At 38.3% G+C, this 26,266-nt stretch overlaps 2 protein-coding genes across 2 annotated transcripts in view; one reads left to right on the top strand and one right to left on the bottom strand.

Annotated features, from left to right (window-relative positions):
• The window catches only part of poc1a (POC1 centriolar protein A), a 57,016-nt gene extending 31,537 nt beyond the window's left edge, over positions 1 to 25,479 (bottom strand). The window contains exons 1-9 of the mRNA XM_061938329.2: positions 25,262 to 25,479; positions 17,789 to 17,873; positions 17,544 to 17,715; positions 17,248 to 17,427; positions 16,213 to 16,320; positions 16,018 to 16,133; positions 14,297 to 14,430; positions 3,532 to 3,600; positions 3,314 to 3,457 (exon numbers count right to left, since the gene is read on the bottom strand). Of these exons, the coding sequence (XP_061794313.1) occupies positions 3,314 to 3,457; positions 3,532 to 3,600; positions 14,297 to 14,430; positions 16,018 to 16,133; positions 16,213 to 16,320; positions 17,248 to 17,427; positions 17,544 to 17,715; positions 17,789 to 17,873; positions 25,262 to 25,279 (1,026 nt within the window). The 5' untranslated portion in view covers positions 25,280 to 25,479. The remainder of the gene's footprint in view (positions 1 to 3,313; positions 3,458 to 3,531; positions 3,601 to 14,296; positions 14,431 to 16,017; positions 16,134 to 16,212; positions 16,321 to 17,247; positions 17,428 to 17,543; positions 17,716 to 17,788; positions 17,874 to 25,261) is intronic.
• On the top strand, positions 20,210 to 21,151 carry LOC133576228 (B9 domain-containing protein 2). The gene has a single exon (XM_061929310.2). It carries the CDS (start codon positions 20,461 to 20,463, stop codon positions 20,986 to 20,988), a length of 528 nt encoding a protein of 175 aa, XP_061785294.1. The 5' UTR covers positions 20,210 to 20,460; the 3' UTR covers positions 20,989 to 21,151.
• Positions 25,480 to 26,266: the final 787 nt, after the last annotated feature.

Below are 26,266 nucleotides of genomic sequence, written 5' to 3'. Positions count from 1 at the left end.
ATACAGGCAAATAATCTAAATATGCAATAGAATAGATCCCTATACTTTATGACAAAAAGATTTGTCGTGTGATATCAAGGATTATCTGTCGGTAGGGTTCCCACACATATCAAACTATCTTGTGCTCTAGGCGTCATTTAACACTACAAAACAGTTGATAGCTTGGAAAAGCATAGAGGCCTACAACTTATTTGTGTGTGGCTGGGTCAAGAAAATTGGTATCGAGACACTCCCGGATAAATACGCATTGTTGATGCTCGGGTAAGGTCGCATTGCATGATTTAACTTTGCGTCTACAGCCATGTACGTTGCCTTGTTGCTGTTGCATGCGGCATTTACCAGTATGCATGTTCTTTCCCATCTATATCAAAATATAACTATAGATGTCAAAATTGTGTATGTACTGAAAGCTTAATTTATGCTTGCTGCCTTCGGTAAAAGCTTAACTCTTTTAAGTTTGCTTTCTTTTATTTAGACTCGCCAAGTTGGTGCTTTAAAAAAAACTTGTAGCAAAAATCGAGATAATACTTAAATGGAAAATACTAAACGTTAAAAGTATATCAAACACCCCTTTAATGAAGTAATCACTGCAAAATTGTGCATTCAGCAGCTCTGCTGCCTTGGACTGGAATGTGTGCCACTTTTCTTGTCATTTATCATAAAATATTGTACTCTTCCACCCTTCTTGATTACCTCTGAAGGAACCCTGAAAAAACTTTTTATCTTTTTGGTGATTTGAATGGTTTGTACGGCCCAAAACAATGCAAGCATTGATAAAGCGGACTTGTCTTTTTCTCCTTAACCGGTTTGTCAGTTTGTAATTTGAACTAACAGAACTGGAGTGAAACATGACCGAATTTTCAACTCTTGACCAGGCTCACAGACGTTTACGGTAGATGGTAGGAAATGTTCAAGCCTTGTCAAATGGACAGCCCGTACGAGTACTCGTTATAATTGCCCTGGTTGTTTTTAAGTTAATATTATCGCTGCCAGTTAGGGTTACTGCCAGTAATCACATACACACAAACAATACTTCAAAGAATGGCTCACCAAATGCCACAGGAAAAATAGGTTTGTGTGACTATACAGTGACTATTTTTCTGTAGATAATGATCTACTATTACATTACTGACATAGAATATACAGCTTAAAGGTTTTAATGTCTGTCTGGTTGTTTTCAGTATTGACTGACTGTGGCATTTATTGATGTTTGGCGTTAGCATACAACATCTATGATGTCAAATTAAAACATTGCATACTATTCTGCAAGGAAGTTATTTTTTTTGTTGTTATTCTGTGTGTCTCAGACCATTCAGGTATCTCAGAACTAAATTAAGTGTATGCAGCAATGTTAGTGGAATGTATGCAAATCACCTTACATCATATTCTGATACTTATACATGATTCTTTATATAGTATGAATATTCCCACACGTTATTATTCAAATTAATTCATGAGGTCAAGAAATGCTTTCACATCAAAGTAAAGGTGCAGGGCAAGATGAATATTTGTCGCCCTGCATGAGAGGTATGAATGAGAAATACACAGACTTCAAAGGCTTCAATGTGCTCTGAGGGAGAAAGCGGCATGAAAACACTAAACATGAGGGCATCTGTGCCATCAATATGTTTATTTTTATACAAGTTTACAGCAGTTGTTTGCATAAACCTGTGTGTGAACCTTTTGAGATTATGCTATGTACTGTAACCGTAAAATTCAGCACATTTCAGCAGCCGTTTAAATCACATCTACTCAAGGGACAATACTATCAAGATTAAAATTAGACATACTTTAGAGTAGTCGGTGTAGAGCTTTTATAGGAGTATAAATTTATTGTCCACTGAAAATTAGTTAACACACAGCCATTAGCGTTGACATATGGGAATACAAATAAGCACACCTGTGTGAAGTGTGAATATTTAGTCTGAGCATTATTATATACATATACATATACATTAATCCTCTTGGACATTGAATTCACCAGAACTGCAAAGGTTGTTGGAATACTTGTCAAATGCTCAACAATACATGTTGGAATTATTTATTCCCTCCCCCAAAAACGCAAATTATGAGTGCATGCACCACACATTTTGCCTAACAGCGCCACCTCTAAAGGTTAAAAAATTATCGATTATCCGATGCATCGCGATTAGAAGATGGACGATTATTCGATCCATTATTTATGTATGTTGAATAATGTAATGCGGACAGCTCTAAAATGCGTTATTATTGTGAATGTTCTGTAAACGTTTGGTTTTAACTAACCATGGGAGAACCATTAGCTAACATTCTGTTTTAGCTGGATTAGCCTGGAGAGGAAAAGCTACGATGGGCAGAGCGCTTAACTGGCGTGAATGTGAAGTAGTGAAACAAGAAAAGAATAAATACTTTGTACACTTCAACAGAAGGCTAATAGGAACCACGTTACAGCAGAAAGTAACCAGTCAAAAACAGGAAATTGGCCAGTAGATTAATAAGTCAGGAAAGACGAAAATAACAACACAGTCCGGCCCCCGGTGAGTAGATAGACGACACACGTCTTTGAGCCGCTCGTTTAAGGCAACTGGGTCCAACCTGTCTGAACATTTTGTGGTTTTAGAAGGCAAATAAATTGAATTAAGAATGCCTGCTCGCCAAGTACGCACTTTTATTTATTTTTTCCACATCTAGTACACACATATATACAGTATATACACACATACCGTATACAAATATATATATGTAGCCTTGTAGACATGTTATTAATATAATTACTAATTGAATGTAATACATGTAGAATATATATTTCATTTGTGATATATTAATAATAATATAATTATAAGTGTAAAAATAATGGATCTATAATCGAATCGTAGCCCTTGAATCAGGATATGATAGGATAGACTTTATTTATCCCACAATGGGGAAATTATGTGGTTGCAGTGCATATACAAAAAGTCCACAAAAAATAAAGCAAAAAAAACAAATTGAATCGTGAGGTGCAGAAGATTCCCACCTATATCCAGTACCATGCTCGATAGTAGGCAAGACACAATCTTGCTACTCATTTGTGTTGCCAGCTATTTAGACAATAAAGGAGTGGTTGTGCGGTGAATCATTTTCAGTGGACATTAAATCTATATTCCAATAAACTGTACACTACTTGAAAGTATATGCAAGTCATATTTACAGTCTTTGAGTAGACATACTGAAACCGACATGCTCCCTTTTCTGCACTACTGTCGCAAATTGTGTATTTAAGTGGAGCTGGTGTGTGCGTGGTATTGTGAGTGTGTAGGTGTGTGTGTGTGTGTGTGTTACGGTTTGAACCAACCTGGCCTTGGTAAGCATATGTCTGCCATTTAAAATGCACGGAGTCTGCTGAGCTGGCGGGTGGCACCTGGTGATGGCAAGAGGTGGACCGCTGCACCCTGACCGTGTCACTGCACTCATCAAAGTTGCTCTTCCACACCATCACCTAGAGTTCAATGATCACAGTAACTTACATATATCAATGGTTACTATGAAAAATGTAAATAGGCTAAATCAGACCTGTTCATCAGAACCCCCTGAAGCAAAGTATTCTCCGGTTCTGGAAAAGGCCACACTATTTACAGGACCCTGCAGAGAAATAGAGAGGCAATCACATCGCATCTTCAAGACACCTCAAGACATTTTTACTGCAAACTACTTCCCCAGCATGGGGGCCTAAGAAAGAAAGCAGAGATGCAGAGGAAGGGGCAGAGTCAAATGTTGGTCAGTGCCAACAATGATCTCTGTAGACGTGAGTGGAATGAACAGGCCTGTTTGTGTGAGGAATGGTTTCCCAGAAGCACCTGAGAGAAACAGACACTGTCACCGTGGCAACGCAACAACCTGACAGACAGTATGTTCTGTTTCTGCTCTGACTAATGCCTGCTGCCAGGCTGGCACTTGCCATGGCTAGACATACACACACACATGCTGTACATTACCGTAGCTTTAGGTTGGTTGTGTTATGATTTGCGCATTTTCAGCTTTTTACTCCAATCATCCACCCATTAGAAATGAAAATAAAGGCCCACACTAAAGGTCTTCTGTCAACACACTCAACCCCGATGACCTTTTTCAAGCTCTGGCATATTTTAGGAATTGGGCAGCCTGGAAAAAAATGCATGTACAGGACAGCCAATGTGTGGCTAATTTGCAAGTATGTAGTAAGTAAAGTATGCTGTACCCCGTAACTAGACAAAAAACATTTTTGGTTGAAAAAAAGTGTTAAACACAGCGCTGTCATCAGTATCTAATTTATTACTGTGCAAGGAGGACAGTAGCTGCATTTGAAATAATATTAATAGTCAGCATCCAGCAAAATAGCTGCACATTCCAGCCCATTTTTTTCACATTTGTTTATTTTTAAAATGCAATTTGTAGTTGAATCACTGTAATGTGCTGAGTGTCAACATGCTGTCAGCATACATGCTATATAGTTGTATTTAACTTATTTGCTGATTTTATGCTAAAAACTCATTCCCGTTACTTTCACTCCTTGTATCTTGTAAATTAAATAAAGTTCCCTGGGATGGACCCATACATATTTAAGCAGTTCAATTTGTATTATTAGATCCAAAGTTGGAAAAAAGACTAAAAAGTACATACATTTTGAGAAAGTTAAAAGGGCCCTATTATACTTTTCTTATCTATTGGTACCTGCTGGTGTGTATTTGGTACAGGCGTGTCCAATATTTTTTCCACTGATGTCCGCACACTGAAAAATTAATTATTGGTAACAGAAAGAAACAACCCCTTTTGTGTGAGTGGGTGTGTATGAGTGTGAATGGGGGAGGGAGGTTTTTTTTTTTTGGGTTGATGCACTAGTTGAAAGTGTATTGTGTGTTTTTTCTATGTTGATTTAATAAAAAATAAAAATAAAAATAAATAAATAAATAAAAAATTTAAAAAAAAATTTAAAAAAAAATAATAATAATAAAAAATAAATACATTAAAAAATTAAAGCATGCGGGGGCCATTTTGATATTTTTCATTTTCATAAACAATACAACATATTTTGTAGCCATTAGGGCTTCCTTCAGTTTTGGTAAATGTTAAAAGGTCCCGGGGACCTAAAAGGGTCTCTTTCATTAAAGTGTTAAAAGTGATATATATATATATATTTTTTACTTTCAACGCTTGAATATTTATAGAACAACTTCAGATCTATCTGTTGACTCAGTTTTAATTCTATGTTTTACGCCTTTTTGTCAAAACCGCCTTTAATAGGTTTGGTTATTTTTTTAAAGAAAGACAGTTCCAAAATAAAAAACTGCCTACATGGCAACTTTGTTATTAGATTAGTAACACATCAAAATGTTCTCGTTACATTACACCTGTTTGCTCTTTTACTCCACTTTTTAATGCTTTTTGTGTAATCAATTACACATTATTTTTTAAATGTGTCGCGGGCCATTAAAAATAAAAGGTCCCTAAGCCCCACTTTGGACACCCCTGATTTGGAAGCTGGATAGGTCCCGAAAATTTTAAATCAAATCGTTGAGGCATTGAGGAAATATTTATAAAACAATCTTGGCTTCCTTCATACTTCCAGTAAACAAGCCGTTTGTCATTTTCCCTATTGGTGCCGGTTTTCCCATTGGTGACATCAGCAGATTATCCATACAAGGTAGAGATTTACCCAAAGTGCTTTGCGCGGGTCCACCATTGTGGTCCACAATGTAATTAATAAGCTCCTTTTTTTCGCTATGATCTTGTTTTGGGGCTGACTAGCTCGCACATGAATCCTTCGCTGTTGCTATTTCTAATACAAAGTAACGTATAGTTCAAACTTCATTTGTCAGAAGACTACATATGGAAGCACTAAAAACTACAACAATGACAGGGAGAAGACGCTGTCGAAGTGGAGGCACGTAAATAAAACAGACCACAAAACGGCGCATCCTGAAGATACTGTCAGAAAGCAGCTTGAAAATGGTCTGTAAAACAATCTATATAAAGTTTTGAGCAAATTGTGGTCTGCATAACATGTACTCCACAATTAAATCAATTGGTCTTTAAATGTAGAAATAAAATCATAATAAAGCTACTTTAAAACAAGCAAATGGCACCGATTCGGAGGAATGGCCCACAAGTTTTATGTCTTGAGGGGCCTTTGAATTTAGAGGTTTCACTGTAGTCTGAAGGCTCCCAGCTCCAACAGACTGCAGTCATTGCTGAGCCAAAAAGAACAATGACACAAATGGCGAGTGTGCATGAGATTACAAATTCATAGGTGTCAGGAGAAAGAACCAAACAAAGCAAGGACTCATGACAAGTGAGCTAGCACATGTAACACTAAAATGTGCAAGATGGGATTTCACTGGTTGTTAGACCTCATACCAGTCCAGTCTGGCCAAATCAAATGTGAGAACATCAGACATTGAAGGGAACAGGCAGCAGTTGGACAAACGGAAGGAGCAGAAACAAAGAAGGAAGAAGAAGAGGAGGTGGAGAGGATCTGTATGAACAGAGGAAGAACACGTTCTGTTTCTGAGATGAGTCATTATGAGTGGGCTGCTTGCCTGGCAAGTACTAAAATAAACTGTATACACATACACACAAAAAGAAGTAAATGAACACACATTATGTACTGTCTTCAGCAAAACAAAGTTGTAGAAGGTCATCAAAAAGCTGACAATGAGTAAAAGTAGGACCATGGCTACATTCAAACACAAACCTGTTGGACAACCAGTGTTACATTATTGAGTCCCTCTTTACATCCAGGCCAAAAAATATTAATGCACCAGCCAAATGTTGAATTAAACTTGAGTTATCTGGTGAATAGGTACATTCAAACAATGGATTGAGCTATTTGAGGGGGTTGCGTACAGAGACCACACACAAATAGTGAAAAAACTCAAGTAATTGAGACACCCATTTAAAAAAAAAAAGTCTACTTTTGAGATTTTGGGCCTAGATTGCACTGTACACTGACTTTCTCTCGCTCAAAACCCTCTCCTAACACTTGTAAAAAAAAAAAGCTTGATTGCTGTAATTAAGGGTGCACGTTTAACATTTGAACCTATAATTTTTAGGCCGATATTAGGAATTATGACACCACACCGATTATTTCAATAACATTAAAATACAGTACAGGCCAAAAGTTTGGACACACCTTCTCATTCACAACACAACTGATGGTCCCAACCCCATTGATAAAGCAAAAAATTCCACTAATCAACCCTGATAAGGCACACCTGTGAAGTGAAAACCATTTTAGGTGACTACCTCTTGAAGCTCATTGAGAGAATTATAAGAGTGTGCAAAGCAGTAATCAGAGCAAAGGGTGGCTATTTTGAAGAAACTAGAATATAAAACCTGTTTTCAGTCATTTCACCTTTTTTTGTTAAGTACATAACTCCACATGTGTTCATTCATAGTTTTGATGCCTTCAGTGACAATCTACAATGTAAATAGTCATGAAAATATAGAAAACGCATTGAATGAGAAGGTGTGTCCAAACTTTTGGCCTGTACTGTAGGTCTGTTTACTGATACTTTTTTCTATTTAATGAGGCGAGATTATCCATAAGTATTATTGGCTTAGTGTGAGTAAATCACGCTCTACTTTGCTCTAACGTACATGCTGCATAGGTGTGATCGGCCAAGGACAAAAATGTAAGATAATATACGGCACCCCTTACCAAGATGCCCTCACACCCCCGCAAACCTACACAACCTTCACGCTCCGTAAATGATAAGAATATAATGGAAGATTTCTTCAAGCATTTTTGTTGTCTTCTGTGGTAATTTTACGTACAGGGATTAAGTCACTTTCGGGAGTGGGGTGCCAGAAACATGTTCAACTTTATGCTTTAATCATTTAAAATGTGTTGTTTTGCACGAAAACATACATTATTGGACAATGTATTTCCCATTAATACGTTTTAGTACAAAACATTCATCAAATCAATTTCCGATTTGATTATCCATTTTCTACCGCTTGTCCCTCTATAAAAGCATAAAAATGTTTGACAATAATAGAAAAAGTTTGAATAATGTTTGTAATGGGGGCCCGAGGGCTTCAAAATTAAATTCAGCTTAGGGCGCCAATTTAGCCTGGGACAGCCCTGACACAGTGACATATTTGGTCTGGTCCAAAGATAGGCGGAATATTATTTATAATATTAAAAATGTTTCAAGACAATTTACTTTCTATGAAGTTTACAAAAACTTAATTGAAAAAATTATTGCATTACACTTCAAGACTTCTAATAATTGAGACTCCAGCTGACACAATTCACAATTCAAATATATAGTGCTGGTTAACATTTAGTAGAACAGCAAACTTACTGTTTAGCAATAATCAACCTGGCTTGCAGTGTTTACATTACTTTGCTAGCCCAGAATCGTTTTACAATGTTAATGGCACCATGAAAATAATAATTAATGGAATACATAATTACCTGCATAAAAAAAACAAAAGACAGTATGGACTTTTTCTACCTGCAAGGGCGTAAGAATAGGTTTAACATAAAAACCAGACAAATTCGTAAATAGTTTGAGCATAAATTTGTCATAAATTAACTATAACACAAAACATCCACAAAATGCTGTCATATAGTTAGTTAGATCTTTAAAAAACAACTTTCTGACAGAAAAAAAAAAAATATTGGAAAAACTAACTGTTCACTCTTTAATGTCAATTTAAAACGTAAAGCATTTTATTCTATGAAAATAAAGTCTAATAAACAAGCATTGTTCTTCTACAAGAACATCATGAGGATCAGTGCAACAGTTAGGCTAACAAACATAAATAGAAGTGATGTCTCTCACGTCTAATACTAGGGTTGTATGGTGTACCAGTATTAACAGAGTACCCTAGTACCTAAAGAATTAAAAAAGGTACTATACTCTCTTAGAAAAAAAGTGTTACTTTTTTCAAACGCATGCTGCCATGCGGCAGTGACCATGCTGAGCCGAGGCCCATGTTGAGTGAGTCCACACACACACACACACACACACACAAAGAGCATATACAAGCAGAAACAGTGCGGAGAGGAATAATGGCAAAATAGAGGTATTTTGGCTTCAAAACTTAGTATAAAGGTGAAGTTTTAAATCTGCAAGCTTCAGACCTGCACAAGGAGTTTACAGAGCAACAGGTAATGTAGTTAACCAGCTCCCCTGTTGTTTACATATGGATATATAGATGTGCAGACAGCTAGTTGGCTTGTTACCAATTATTAGCGGAGTGAAAAACACCCACATAGCGTAAACTAATGCAAGTGAAATGACTGAATTTTGTAACAAATTCCCACAATTTGATTAGTTTTATCCTTAACAATGCGTGATTTTACCGTGTGACTTGTTGAAGGGTGGACTCGCAAAGTAAGATTTTCATTGTACGGCAAACTGTCTGTTTAACTGTGCATATGACAATAAACAATCTTGAATCTTGAATCTACTTGCTACATGTCTTGTCTGTATAGTTTTAGCCATAGTATAGTTTTTAATATTTATTAATTATTGTATTTGTCTAAAAGCACAGGCCAAGAGTGGAAACCATAAATCATGATGCATTTAATACAATGTCAATAAATATTTATATTCTTTTCTAACCTAATCCTAGATTATGGCAGGCTATATGTAATATATTAAACTGTAAATTGCTCTTTGAGTGCATTAAGAAAAGCCCAGTGTGTTTAATGACTTTTATTTTTATTTCTAATCTTATAAAATTGTCTTCAGGTGCAATAAGAAACGTATGTTTAATGTATCAAGATTTTCTGTTAAAATGAAGTCAATAGTGACATTATAATGGTCCCCTTTATTTCAAAAAGTATCAAAATATTGGTATTGGGACAACCCTATCTAATACACAAGCTTAATGCTTCACAAATAATTCAGCGTGCTGTCTATTTATAGCCTACATTCATCGAAAAAAAAAAATCACAACCTGAGCTCACAGTGCAAACAAACATGGCGTCGATCGTGTGCCATTCTTCACGTCTTCATACCAAAGACTATAAAAAAATGGGACCCATTGCCTCCCTGCTTGGCACTCAGTATCAAGGGTTGGAATTGGGGGTTAAATCACCAAAATGATTCCCGGGCGCGGCCACTGCTGCTGCCCACTGCTCCCCTCACCTCCCAGGGGGTGATCAAGGGTGATGGGTCAAATGCAGAGAATAATTTCGCCACACCTAGTGTGTGTGTGACAATCATTGGTACTTTAACTTTAACTTTCAGAGAAAGACTTTTGGGGTGCTATTTGCCAGAGGTGGGACCAAGTCATTGCTTTGCAAGTCACAAGTAGGTCTCAAGTCTTTACCCTCAAGTCTCGAGTCAAGTCCCGAGTCAAGACAGGGCAAGTCCGAGTCAAGTCCAAAGTCAAGACTGGAAAGTCTCAAGTCAAGTCCCAAGTCCTGCATTTTGAGTTTCGAGTCCTTTAAGTCATTTAACCACAGACTAATATATTTACACAGATTGTGTATGCTTTTAAAACGCTGTATTTATTTATTAAAACAAGTGCATTTGAAATTGCAGGGAAAAAGATAGTGCTGACATTGCACTTCAAAATAGCACTATTAACCAGTCATTTTAAACATGTAACTCATTCCTTTACAGAATAAACACACTTGAAAAAAAACAAGTGCAACTGTACTTATTTGCACAAAAGTGTTAACATTGTATTTCCATCAATCAATCAATCAATCTTTATTTATATAGCCCTAAATCACAAGTGTCTCAAAGGGCTGCACAAGCCACAACGACATCCTCGGTACAAAGCCCACATTTCCATGGCATATTGCATTGTAACTAGTTCCACAGCAGTTTCTATCCTGTTCTTACCTTATCTCATTGATCTCATCTCATACTGTATGTGTGTTTATATGTGCGTACACATGAAAAACATAAATATATGAACATAACAATGAACAGAGTTGTACTTTTTAGATGTCAGGACCCTATGCAATATGTACACATATTCTTAATATAGTATACATTTTAACTGACCTTTATTTGACTATGTTTGTCTTTTTGTAGGTGGCTAAAATACGCGGTGCTGCTGACTGCCGTCTAACGTTACGTTACTGTGTGTGATACATTGACTAACGTTACGTTACTGTGTGTGATACATTGACTAACGTAATGTTACTGTGTGTGATACATTGACTAACGTAATGTTACTGTGTGTGATACATTGACTAACGTCACGTTACTGTGTGTGATACATTGACTAACGTAACATTATGTATAGGTACCTCATGAAACCCTGCTTAAAAAAAATCACTTGACAAAAAGTATGAATAAGGTAGCAAACTGCAGTGGACGCAACAGATTGCCGTGTTTGCAATGACGTTATAACCATAGACATCTTATAAGTAGACGCAGCATTGGTTGCTGTGACGTGAGCAATTTGGCCGCCATCTTGAAGTGCTGATGAGGAGCCGGCGAGCAGCCTAAACTGACAGTTGAAAGGTAGAAAACAAAGATGCCGGGCTGGTGTTCAGCGTTTTCCTGCTCAAATGAGCGGACTGTTGAAAATAGGAATCGGGGGATTACTTTTCACAAGTGAGATTTAACATTAACATACTATTGGTTGTATTTTATGAAAATAATATTACCACAGAGTTGAGAAGGATCAAAGATCTTCAATATTTGTATGTGAAAATCACAAAGAAATATTCTGGGGGAGGATGACCCCCCTACAGGGGTTTGGTTTACAAACTTTCAGCCCCACCTAAAACAAAATTCACCAGCCACTACTGATTATGATGCATTCTCATTTTAGGCAAAGTATAAGACAATACTTTCTTAACAGTATAATTGTAACCAGGAATCAGTCTTCAAGTAACAATATTCAAATACTAACATTGTTGGGTTAAACAGAATTTGGTTTTATTCTGAATCCAGTGAAACAGATTGGTGGTTTTAGCTGATATGAAGACTTTCAGGTGTTTATATATGTTTAAGTATTTGGCAGACGCTTTTATCCAAAGCGACTTACATAAAATAATACATATAAAACAAACACTGCAAACATTATCATTTAAGGGAAGAATGTAATAGAAAATATCAATACAAAGTGTCAAGACAGAATAAACTCTCTGCTGCTGCAGCAACAGAGATACAGTCTATAGGTCCCTAAGATATATAGATATCTAATGTATTCATACATTGTTTATGTAGGATACACGCATATGTATATATAACCTAATCATATTGTTTCTTCAACTTAAAAATAGTTTACCGTTTTTTCCCCCTTCTCTGGGATTATATTCCCAGTTTTGATCTCGGACGTCTGGTCACTTAAGCGTATAAGAATATTATATTACTGTTAAGCAAACTATGAATAATAAAACACGCCAAAACATGTGTCTGTTATCATAGCTACACGTATGACAAAAAGGGGGGTGAAAATCAGTGGTATTCAGTGAGGTAAAATGAATTAAATGCGCTGACAGTTCATTGCTCCTGCCAAATTAATTGCACTGAGTGGAGCGGATCACCACTCCAAGATGGCGGCCACGCGCCTCGTCTGCGCCAGTAGGCAGTAGCGCTCTATGCTGCATCTACTTATAAGATGTCTATGGTTATAACGTTAGCAGTGAGTTTGCAGCCTCACTGATTTAACTAAACAGCAAATAAAAGTCATGTTACTTAGCCAATAAACGTTATCTTACATTCAAAACTTACCCTTCTTTGTGCAACTTCAAATGTCGAACGAAGTTGGAAGTTGTTGCGTCTCCGTCTGTAATATTCGAACTGCGTGATTTGCATACGGCAATTTGTTTTTTGTTGACCAAGTCGTAGTTTTTATACCCGAACGAAACCAACTTTAACATAATTGTTTATCACTGGCACGTTTTTGGACAACTCTTGTTCATTGGTTGTCCTGCAATTTGATTGGATGAATGCTGTGTGATGAAAAAAACGTAACTCTAATTTGATTGGCTGTTGTACTGACAGCACACCAGCTGACAGGAATAACACGCTGATAGACAGACGAAGAAAATGAAAAATACGGAGCGCTCCCAAATAACTTTTTAAGCTTTGGATTTTGGGGAAAGTGGCAAGTCATGTCAAGTCATGTCAAGTCAAAAGGCTCAAGTCCAAGTGAAGTCACAAGTCATTGATGTTAAAGTCTAAGTCGAGTTGCAAGTCTCTTTACATTTTGTCAAGTCGAGTCTAAAGTCATCAAATTCATGACTCGAGTCTGACTCGAGTCCAAGTCATGTGACTCGAGTCCACACCTCTGCTATTTGCACCAAATGTTCTGCAAACATCGCACAAGGAGCAAAAAAAATAATATTGAGCTTCTAAATAATAATTATATTACAATAGATATAAATCGGTTATCAATGTTCTGTCTAGAGAGGCAGGAAGTTGTTGGTATTGGTGTCGGCTTGAAAAAAAACTAATTGTGCATCCCTCGTTACAATTATTAGATTGGATTCGACTCCAGAACCCTCCCTGTCTTTCCTCAATTGTCGTTGTTAGCTAGCGACAAAGGAAGCTAACAAGCTAAATGTATAGAAGCACAAACAAGGTTTATGCCCTATGTATGCCTCACAGACTTATAAACATATTTTAAATGACAACATGTATATGTACTCAACACTACTGAATGATCATAAAAGATGATCAATGGAACAGAGGGAGTCGGGGTGAAAGTCTAGCCTTTAGCCTGGTCATCAGGCTGGTGCTAGAACTGCCACTTCCATCTTCCTTGGCAGCTGGTAGTGCTACGCAGCTCAGGTGTGTTGCTGCTTACTCGCCAGAGAAGGTAAGATGTTCTAATGCTGCTTCACTGCTTGCGTAATGTAATTTCAGTAACAACTTGTGTTGACCTCACTGTATATTTTGAGGCCTGACTGTAAGAAAGTTGAATGTAGAACGTTACACAGAACATGTATGCTGTACTGTATGCTGAATTTCATGCTTTATTATCACATATTTATACATTTTTACAGAGTTAGGGTGAATGTGATGTGTTTTTTGGTAAAATAACTGCATATTGTTGTTGAGGATAAGCACAATTGGGGAGTTTTTTCACAAATAAATAATTATTTTAATTAAAAAGCTCTGCATTTGCATGAACATGAGTGTCGAATTGCATACATGCTAGGATCTGCGATATTCAATTGTTTTGTTGTTGTGTTTTTTACCTTTTTGCATTGTTCTGAAAGTATTTAACAATATCTATTCTAGATCCATCCTAAGCAGTCTTCTGCTACTTTGTGTCATTTGCAGCAAAAACATTCCGTTCTTATCACCAACATTTGGCCAGACTCTGAATAATTTCCGACATACCTACACAGTATATTTGTGTGTTGTACCTGGTGTCCGTGAAGTGTGAACAACAGTTTTCCCTCAACAAGGTCCAGTATCTTGGTTGTTGAATCATTGGACGCAGTGAGGAGGAAATTACCAGACGGATGAAAAGACAAGCTGTTCATCACACCACTGTGGACTGGAGAACATACACACACACACACACAGAAAATCATTATGATGAACTATATAAGAAACATAAATGTAGCACGTATTGTAAAACTTCAAACAACATTTACAATAAGAGCAGTATAAGACTACAGAATAAGTTTTACTTTTGCATGCGTATACTTCAACACAACACAAGACCGTTATTTTATTTACTCCATTGTAGCTTTTGACAAACTCATTGTGCACATTTCATACATTAAGGCATGCAGTAAGTGGATTCTGGGAGCACTGCAAAAGTTGAGTGAACTAAGGGCGCTCTCTGCTGGTTGGAATGATATAATACATGTCTAGACAGAAGAGACGAGTGGTGTCTAGTAATGTCTACAACACTATAACATCTCTCAGTACGATGCAGTAGTTATACACCACAAAGAAAAAGATTAAGTTACATGAATATTTTGACAATAAATACTAGCATCTTCACCCTAGAGTTAACTTATTCTGGCCACTTTTACTCTTTACTTGGATCTAGCTCTTTCGGTTTCTACCTGAAGCTGGTGACCATATGTGAGGGTAGATAGGTAAATTTACCAGTAGATCGAGAGTTTTGCCTTGTGGCTCAGCTCTCTCTTCACCATGAAGGCACAATACAGCGAACACATTGCAGATGCTTTGCAGATTCATCTGTCCATCGGACCCTCCTGCCTTGTGAATAAGACCCTGATATATTTTAACTCCTTCACCTGGGAGAAAGACCTTGCTCCCAACCCCAAGGTTTCAGACTAACCATTTTACAGCTGCGAACAATGGTCTCAGATTTAAAAGTGCTCAGTCTCATCCCAGAAGCTTCACACTCAGCTGTGCCACCACAGTAAACACTGGAGATCACAGTTTGACAAAGTCATCAGGACCACATCATCTGCAAATAGCAAAGATGTGATCCTAAGGCCCCTAAACTCGACACCCTCAATTCCTTGGCTGCGCCTAGAAATTGTGTTCATAAAAATTATGAACAGAACTGGCGACAAAGAGCAGCCATGGCAGAGGCCAACATTCAAAGTTAACAAATTTGACTTACTACTGACAATGTGAACCAGGCTCTTGTTTCGGTTGTACGAGTACAGTAGTGTGCCACAAATCCACTACTCCCAGAACACCCTTCACGGGATACTGCAAGGGACACGGTCAAATTATTTTTCCCAGTGCACAAAGCACATGCACCATATCCAATGTTCCAGGACCAGGATGAGAACCACATTGCACCTCCTGTAGCCAAGGTTAAAATAACAGTAGTACCATTCTTTCTAACACTGTGAGAAAAAACTTTCCCAGGGAGGCTGTTCAGGCTGGGGAGTGTGATCCACATGTAGTTGGAACACACTCTTGGGCCACGCTTTTTGAAACTAATTTAGCGACGCAAGTAAGTGTAAGCAGTGGATAACTATTGTTCATTATTAGCTCAAATCACAGCTAAGATCTTTTTAGGATTGCTAACTAAAACAAGTAAGAGTATAAATATTTTGGTATGGAAATAAAGGACACCATAAATATGAACTACTCTTAACTAACTGACCTGAAAAAGGCTCTGATTGTTTTTGTAAAGAGATGTACATACCTTGATAATGTTGGAGCATCTTCAGGGATCTGATGTCCCACAACTTGACTGAGTTGTCAGTGCTCGCTGCAGCCACGCATGTTCCACTGGGATGAAAATCCACATGGTTTGCATAACTAGAGGAAAACACACATATATTAAAGTTACGCTTTACTTACGCAAGTTCTTGGATAAATTTTAAGAAAAGGTGCTCACCCGGCATGTTCATAAAAAGAGTGAATGCATTCCCTGCTGTTCTTGTCCCACAATTTAATAGTTTTATCGTCACTCGAAGAGATGATCAAGCGATTGTCTGGAGAAAACCTGCAACAGAGAGTCAATGTCATTTAAAGGGGTCCTATTCTGCTCATTTTAGAGGCATTTACAATTCTAATAATGGTGTTTCTTTGAATAAAACTACGGTACTTGGTTAAATGTGACTCCTTGATGTTTTGGTGTTGTCATAAACTATCTGCTTGCTGAGAGGCTTCATATACTTTTTGGTCATTTTTATGAAAGGTTCCATGAATAAAACTGCATGTGCCCCTCTACACCAAAACAAAGGTTAACATAAGCCTAATGCTAATCAAGGACCAACTGTAGAAACACTAGTCAGAGGTCTCATTAAGGCAGGACTATTTTGCTATTTTTGACAATCTAGGCCAAAAACACTAGTCAACAATTATATAAGTGACAGTTTGCTGGTCAAATATCCTATATCTGGCAGCATTCTGCTTTTTAGGAACCTTCTGCAAAAATACTAGTTTAAGATCCTCTATATGACAGTATTTTACTGTTTTAGGAGTACTAATAATAGTAAAAAGATTTTATTAAAAACAAAAAGATTTTATTAAAAACAAAAATCACTTTGCTGTTTTAAGGACTTAATAACAATGCAAGTCAAAGATCCTATAAATGACAGCAGAGACCCTCTATGACAGGATTCTGCTGTTTTAAGTGAAGTGAATTATATTTATATAGCGCTTTACATAGTGAAACCCATGATCCAAGTTACAATTAAACCAGTGTGGGTGGCACTGAGCGCAGGTGGGTGAGGTAACGGCCAACCGAGCCACGCCGCCCCGTTTCAGGAACTTGCTGCAAAAATAGGAGTCAAATATCCTGCAAATGACAGGATCACTCTGCTGTTCTTAATAAACCAAACCCAAAAAATATATTCCATACTGAAAGCATTCTGCTATTCATGGGAACCTGCTGAAAAGCAATCTACAGTAAGTGCGTGTCTCATACCTGGCACAGCGGACCCAGTTGATGTGCTGGTTGAGAGAGAAGAGGAACTTTTGCCGGTGCAAGGTCCAAACTTTGACCGTCTTGTCATCGGACGCCGTCACCAAAGACTGGCCGTCGCTGGAAAAGTTGACGCTTCGCACCGTGGCAGTGTGAGCCTTGAATACGGTTGATTCAGCCTTCCTGTACACACACACACACACACACACACACACACACACACTAATGTTTCTGGTTGTGTTTATTATTGGCTGGTACTGAAAGATAATGCATAAATTCATCCATGTCTTTAAACATACATGTTGGGCACCCAAAGGCGTACAGTCTTGTCTCTGGAACTGGAGGCTACGAGGTGACCCGAGGGAGAAAATTGAACCGACGTGACAGCGTCTTTATGGCCGTTAAAACGATATGCGCGCCTTTGAGGTTTCATGTTCCAGATCATCACACAGCAGTCCGTTGAGCTTGTTGCTAAAGGAAAATGGAGCAGAGGTGAATAGAGTAAATATCTAAACACTTTATAATGAAAAAAGAGAGCCGTTACCAATCTGCTTCATGTTGCTGCTGAAGTCCACACCAGTCACGGTGTCCTTGTGGCCCTTAAAGTTTCGTTCGAGTGTCGGATCAGGCTGTGTGGAAAGACATACAATTAACACATAGTAAAGTCAAATGATGAATTATGGGCGATATTAATAAGTATGATATAGATATACATATATATTTATACTCATTAAGATAGATAATAATTAACTTATGAACAATTAGTTGCCAGGAGCTCTGCTAAAACGTTTTGCTTGATGGGGGCCATGTCTTGTTTTCCAACCAATCATAATCAAATTGTACACTAAAGGAGTGTACCGTACTAAATTTCATGGTGATTCACCAAAACACACTAAAATTACAGTGGATTATTTTGCAGTGTTTGTTGAGCTGTTTGAGAAGTTTTAAACTAAACTAGCTGTTTGAACTTTGTTCAAAGCAAAAATATTCGTAATAAAAAAATATAACAAGAACAGCACGGACCAGGTTAGCAAAAACCACTAGTGGTTTAAAAGAACATATATATATTTTTTAATTATATGAATTTTTTAAACCCCTTCCAAAATGTTATTTTTTTCACAATTACTAATGATATTGAATATAAACTTGCTTGTCCCCAGATAAATTAATCTGGAATTTGTGGTTGTCGTTTACCACTATCTGCACGCAGCGCATACATTCAGAAGCAACTAACAATGTGCAGTGATGTTGTTGCAACAATTGGCTAAACATTCAATAACACAGGCTACATAGTAGGGGTGCGTGTTTCGACAAATATTTCATTATTTTGTGTACAGGGGTTTGAAGATAGAATTACCCCTCACAAACGAACACATACAATCATGTGAAAATATTAAGACACCCCATGGACCTTCTTGCATTGCCTAAATTTTAAACAATCAGTCTAAACATCAATTTGATTGCAGCCTGAAGCTCACAACATATTGCATATTTTCTCCTAACCGTGTATACGCATGGTATCCAACGTAGTAGCTGTATTTAAAATCTGTCATTATAAACTGATGCAGAACTTCACTTGTTATAATATATCTATACCACTTCATTAGGGTCACAGCTGAGCTAGAGCGTATCACAGCTTTTTGAGATGTGTGAGGATGCCGGAATACCCGCAAAATCCTACACACACAGTGGAAAAACTTGTAATGTCCACACATTCCCACATAGATTTCAATAGAGATTCTTATCCAGACCTCATTCACAACATAGTTTTTTTTAGAACATACTTATAATCTGTTCATGCAATCAAAGTTGCTAAAATTTGATGATCTTGTTAAACATCAATAGTCTTGTATAAAGCATTTAACAAATTATTGCCCCTTAATCTACAACATTTTTTTTTTAATAACACAAGTGCAGGCTCATAACTTGAGAGGCTTTGGATATTTCTCATTGCCGAGAGCTCAAACCACGCGTAAACGTTTTTTTGTGTCCGTATGCGAAGTAAAACTATGGAACCAACTGGACTTACAACACAAGCAATGCCAAACTATTAATCGATCTACACTATTATACAAACATCGGGTCTGGTTCAAATATAGAGATGAGGGTCTTTAATTTGACCTGCTGTTGTACTCTGTCTCATAGTGTTAACATGTGCTCAATGTTTCCTTACCATTATTACTATGCTGTTTATTACCATTGTTGCTATGTTGTCTATTACCATTGTTGCTATGTTGTCTATTACCATTGTTGCTATGTTGTCTATTACCATTGTTGGTATGTTCATTCTTCCTACATTGTTGATAAAAATTATTGTTACAGTGTAATAATTATTGTTACCTGTGGTAATGCCACCATTATACAACCTTTGTATTATAATCCCTAAACAAAGTAACAGTGAAACTCAATGTATTAATCACTGAATAGAGAACTGGGGGTGGGATTAAATAAATGATCTTCTTCCCACTCCCTTTCAGGCAAAACTGGACCATCATGCTTACATACTGTACATTACCGTTTGCATTATATTAATTTATATTATGTGTTGTCTACCTTGTACTTTTTATGTCATTGACTGAAATAAATGTTTGAAGAAAAAAAAAGACCTCTAGAGACAATGACTGGCATGCTTACTTAGCGGTACGACACTGTGTGCATTTCATCATCTTGACTAAATAAGGCTGGTAAGCAATACATCAAGACACCCATTAGCATATATACATGCACATATACACCACTGCAAATTTTATTTTAAATCTATAAAACAATTGCAAGCTTTGTAGAGGCAAATCACTGATTTGGCTCCTACTGTTCTGGCCCTATGAGAATGTCAAGTGCTCTATTATGTACCCGCCTGGAGGCGCTGTTTCTTTGCTTGGATTTGTTTGTAGGCGTCGAAGAAGTGGTCATCCTTAACTTGGGCTGTCCCGCCTGTTGTCTCTTAGGCACGGTCCCTCCTTTGTACATCCATCGCAGCATTCCACAATCCAATCACGTTGTCAACTTGTTTTGTAAAAAAGTGTTCTTTATACAAAGGGCGACACTGATCTCCCATTCAAGTATCACAGAAACGATTTTTTCCCCCGTATTTTCTAACAGGCAAAGCGCTGGACAGCACCTTTGCCTTGAACAAGCGACGTTGCCAAGGAGACCTACGCGGTGACGCTGGCGTAACACAGCTCTTATGCTGAGGGGATAGATGGACGTGTAGGTGTCATGGCAGAGTTGCACGTTATAGGGCAGCTGGTTGGAGCTACTGGCTTCCCCAGCAACAGCCTGTTTTGCAAATGGGGGGTTCACACTGGAGGAGCATGGCGCCTTCTTTCGGGCTTAAAGCAAGGACAGACCCAGGTGGATAGCCCCCAAACGGGAGACATGGCGTACTGGTGCCACCCTATTGACTTGCATTACGCCACCAAGGGACTCCAGGGCTGGCCCAAGGTTCACCTGCAGGTCTGGCACCAGGACTCCTTCGGCCGCTGCCAGCTCTACGGTTACGGCTACTGCCACGTTCCCTCCAGCCCCGGACACCATCGCGTTAGCTGCGGGACTTGGAGGCCACTCGGCTCCTGGCAGGAGCAGCTAACGCAGACGTTTGTTGGCGGGGGACCGCAGCTCAAGAGCCCGGATCTCATCTACAGCGGAGCGGATAGATACAGGCTGTACACCGAGGCTATGGGGACCGTGGAGCTTGAGCTCGGCATCATCATGAGACACTTTGACAAATATGGCGTCGAGAATTGATTTTTTTGGTGTTCAATCTGGGTGCTTTTGACCAAAGTTAGATGCTTACATATAACTTTTATTAGCATGTATAATAACGACGGTATAGATACAACTGCATATGTCCCTCGAGTATATCTATAGCGTATGAACTGCAAAAACGCGAATTAAAGATCATTTTTTCTGACAGGAACAATCTGCTGTTTACAATGATTTGCTGCAAAAAGTTCATATCATATCAAAGATTCGACGTCAGGGGTGTCAAACTCATTTTAGATCGGGGGCCACATGGAGAAAAATCTACTCCCAAGTTGGGCCGGACTGGTAAAATCACTGAGCGATAACTTAAAAATAAGACAACTTCAGATTATTTTCTTTGTTTAAAACTAGAACAAGCACATTCTGAAAAATTTAGAAATCATAATGTTGTTGGGGTTTTTTTTGGCCCTGTGATGAGGTTGCGACTTGTCTAGGGTGTACCCCGCCTACCGCCCGATTGTAGCTGAGATAGGCTCCAGCGCCCCCTAAGGGAATAAGCGGTACAAAATGGATGGATGGATACTTACATGTTGCGGTTAATAGTAATCTTTATTTGTCGTTATTTATACTTTCTGAATAAATTGTGATAATTGGTGTTAATTTTCAATCTATCAAGATAAAAAAATGATCAAAATCAAATTACAGGATGTTATTTATGTAGTTTGCTTATTTCCCTCGACTGGTGCACTAATATCATGTGGTTTATTTTAGGGATGTCCGATAATGGCTTTTTGTCGATATCCGATATTGTCCAACTCTTTAATTACCGATACCAATATCAACCGATACCGATATCAACCGATATATACAGTCGTGGAATTAACACATTGTTATGCCTAATTTGGACAACCAGGTATGGTGAAGATAAGGTACTTTAAAAAAAATTAATACAATAAAATAAGATAAATAAATTAAAAACATTTTCTTGAATAAAAAATAAAATAAAACAATATAAAAACAGTTACATAGAAACTAAATTAATGAAAATTAGTTAAATTAACTGTTAAAGGTTAGTACTATTAGTGGACTAGCAGCACGCACAATCATGTGTGCTTACGGACTGTATCCCTTGCAGACTGTATTGATATATATTGATATATAATGTAGGAACCAGAATATTATTAACAGAAAGAAACAACCCTTTTGTGTGAATGAGAATGGGGGAGGAAGGTTTTTTGGGTTGGTGCACTAATTGTAAGTGTATCTTGTGTTTTTTATGTTGATTTAATAAAAAATAAAAATAAAAAACAATACCAATAATAAAAAAGCGATACCGATAATTTCCAATATTACATTTTAACGCATTTATCGGCCGATAATTACATTTTAACGCATTTATCGGCCATCTCTAATTTACTTGTTTTACATATGTAGCATAATATACAAATATACAAGAATTGCTCCTGCGACATCTAGTGGACACATTTAGAACAGCGGTTTCTTTCATAATAAAAAATTCAGCTTATTTTTATACTTAGCAAACTCATCCCACGGGCCGGATGAAACCTGTTCGCGGGCCATAGGTTTCACACACCTGTTCATACATGAAAGGCAGCAGTCTGTCGTCTTTAGGAATCTTGCGCAAAAAAAGTCCATCCATCCATTTTCTACCGCTTGTCTCTTTCGGGGTCGCGGGGGTGCTGGAGCCGATCTCAGCTGCATTCGGACGGAAGGCGGGGTACACCCTGGACAAGTCGCCACCTCATCGCAGGCCCAACACAGATAGACAGACAACATTCACACTCACATTCACATACTAGGGCCAACTTTAGTGTTGCCAATCAACCTATCCCCAGGTGCATGTTTTTGGAGGTGGGGAGGAAGCCGGAGTACCAGGAGGGAACCCACGCCGTCACGGGGAGAACATGCAAACTCCACACAGAAAGATTGAATAAGACAGGAACACTGATGTTTTAAAGGCCTACTGAAATGAATTTGTTTTATTTAAACGGGGATAGCAGATCCATTCTATGTGTCATACTTGATCATTTCGCGATATTGCCATATTTTTGTTGAAAGGATTTAGTATAGAACAACGACAATAAAGTTCGCAACTTTTGGTCGCTGATAAAAAAAAGCCTTGCCTGTACCGGAAGTAGCGTGACGTCACAAGTTGAAAGTCTCCTCACATTTCCCCATTGTTTACACCAGCAGCAAGAGCGATTGGGACCGAGAAAGCGACGATTACCCTATTAATTTGAGCCAGGATGAAAGATTCGTGGATGAGGAACGCGAGAGTGAAGTATTAGAGTGCAGTGCATGACGCATCTTTTTTCGCTCTGACCGTAACTTAGGTACAAGGGCTCATTGGATTCCACACTCTCTCCTTTTTCTATTGTGGATCACGGATTTGTATTTTAAACCACCTCGGATACTATATCCTCTTGAAAATGAGAGTCGAGAACGCGAAATGGACATTGACAGTGACTTATCTCCACGACAATACATCGGTGAAGCACTTTAGCTACGGAGCTAACGTGATAGCATTGGGCTTAACTGCAGATAGAAACAAATAAATAAACCCCTGATTGGAAGGATAGACAGAAAATCAACAATACTATTAAACCATGGACCTGTAACTACACGGTTAATGCTTTCCAGCCTGGCGAAGCTTAACAATGCTGTTGCTAACGACGCCATTGAATCTAACTTAGCTACGGACCTCGACAGAGCTATGATAAAAACATTAGCTCTCCACCTACGCCAACCCTCATCTGCTCATCAACACCGAAGCTCACCTGCGTTCCAGCGATCGACGGAGCGACGAAGGACTTCACCCGATCATCGATGCGGTCGGCGGCTAGCGTCGGATAGCGCGTCTGCTATCCAAGTCAAAGTCATCCTGGTTGTGTTGCTGTAGCCAGACGCTAATACACCGATCGCATCTACAGCTTTCTTCTTTGCAGTCTCCATAGTTCATTAAACAAATTGCAAAAGATTCACCAACACAGATGTCCAGAATACTGTGGAATTTTGCGATGAAAACTGAGCTTTTTGTATTGGATACAATGGCGTCCCAATACTTCCGTTTCAACCGTCGACGTCACGCGCATACGTCATCATACCTAGACGTTTTCAACCGGAAGTTTCGCAGGAAATTTAAAATTGCACTTTATAAGTTAACCCGGCCGTATTGGCATGTGTTGCAATGTTAAGATTTCATCATTGATATATAAACTATCAGACTGCGTGGTCGGTAGTAGTGGGTTTCAGTAGGCCTTTAAGGACTTACTGCAAGAATGCTAGTCAAAGATCGTATAAATGACAAATATTTGTATACCGACACGTAACTTCTTCCCGGAAGCGAAAATATGTGGTGCTCAACCCATCCAAGTTGGCTGTTGTACAGCAAGCAGCGCGCAAACTATCGGAGTACCAAATAGGCTTAAATCTTCCTGCAAAAAGAAGATACAAGCAAAAATGTAAACTGTGCAATAGAATCTATCCCTATACTTTATCCAAAAAAAAGTGTCAAGTGATATCAAGGATTATACGTCGGTCGCCTTCCCTTATCAAAACATATCAAACTGTTGTCCATTTATACACGACAAAACAGGTGGAAACATGGCAAGGCATGGAGGTCTACAACTTCTTTGTGTGTGGCTGGGTTAAGGAAATTGGTTGCCCCGGGAGAGGGGGGGGGCACTGAAATTCGGGAGTCTCCCGGGAAAATCGGGAGGGTTGGCAAGAATGGTGTGTGTGTGTGTGTGTGGTACACAGAACATAAAATTCCACACTTCTATTAGCCCCGGGTCCAGTGGACCAGGACATCCTATATGTAATAGAAATGTGTAGGGGGGGTGTGTGGTCATTAAATATGTATTCTGATATATGTTCTTCACAGAAAATGAGCCAAAGTCAGTGAGTCTCAGTTTGAAAAATTAATTAATTGTATCATTTTTCTTTGAATAAAAAATGAAAACGGGTCCCACAGACCCGAACACCACACAAGGGTTAAGGAAAAAAGCGGTAAAAAATGGATGGCTGGATAAACCGAATAAAGGTGACGTCACACACAAACAGCTGCACTGTATGTCGTATACATACACGACTGTAGCGAATATTCTGCCATTAGGTAGTGTCTTATAAATCCATGTTAATACCCAAATGAACATTTCTACGCAGAAACGTAAATGCCTCACAAACACAGCTACACATGAAAACGTTTTTATGCAGCTACGAACGACAAACGTAACTTATTTCAGGCTAGGAGCTAGCTGGCTAGCTATCGAGTATCAGCTTTAACAGAACTTACCAGAACAGAAGTCATCATGTCTGCTGCTGGAAGCAAAGCGAGGACTACTGGAAGGAAGAAGATACCTCAATGTGTTATTTTAGGAGTGACACGGTGCTTAAAGGAGATAGATAATGAAGCCGTCGACCGGCTACCGTTAGCTACTTGTAGGTAGACTAGCTTAGTAACAACAACAACGTTTTAGTTTCCGCGCCGCTATTGGGCGGGCGACTTCCGGTCGGAGTCCTTAAAGGGGACGTTGCACATTTCATGCAAAAAAAAAAAAAAAAAAAAAAAAAAAGGCTAAATATATTAAAATGAAATCATAAGGCGTAGTATGCTAGAATGTGGAATTCCACAAGGTTCGGTTTTGGGACCAAAATTGTTTATTTTATATATTGGGCGGGCGACTTCCGGTCAGAGTCCTTAAATGGGGACGTTGCACATTTCATACAAAAAAAAAAAGGAAAAATATACTAAAATGACATCATAAGGCGTAGTATGCTAGAATGTGGAATTCCACAGGGTTCAGTTTTGGGACCAAAATTGTTTATTTTATATATTGGGTGGGCGACTTCCAGTCAGAGTCCTTAAAGGGGACGTTGCACATTTCATACAAAAAAAAAAAAAAGAAAAAAAAAGGAAAGGAAAAATATACTAAAATGACATCATAAGGCGTAGTATGCTAGAATGTGGAATTCCACAAGGTTCGGTTTTGGGACCAAAATTGTTTATTTTATATATGTGGAATGTGGAATTCCACAAGGTTCGGTTTTGTGACCAAAATTGTTTATTTTATATATTGGGCGGGCGACTTCCGGTCGGAGTCCTTAAAGGGGACGTTGCACATTTCATGCAAAAAAAAAGAAAAAAAAAGGCAAAATATATTAAAATTAAATCATAAGGCGTAGTATGCTAGAATGTGGAATTCCACAAGGTTCGGTTTTGGGACCAAAATTGTTTATTTTATATATTGGGCGGGCGACTTCCGGTCAGAGTCCTTAAAGGGGACGTTGCACATTTCAT

The sequence above is a fragment of the Nerophis lumbriciformis genome, linkage group LG03 (genome assembly GCF_033978685.3).
Source record: "Nerophis lumbriciformis linkage group LG03, RoL_Nlum_v2.1, whole genome shotgun sequence".
In the NCBI taxonomy this organism is placed as follows: Eukaryota; Metazoa; Chordata; class Actinopteri; order Syngnathiformes; family Syngnathidae; genus Nerophis; species Nerophis lumbriciformis.
Note: the sequence above shows the minus strand (reverse complement) of the source record. Positions and strands in the feature narration are given on the sequence as shown.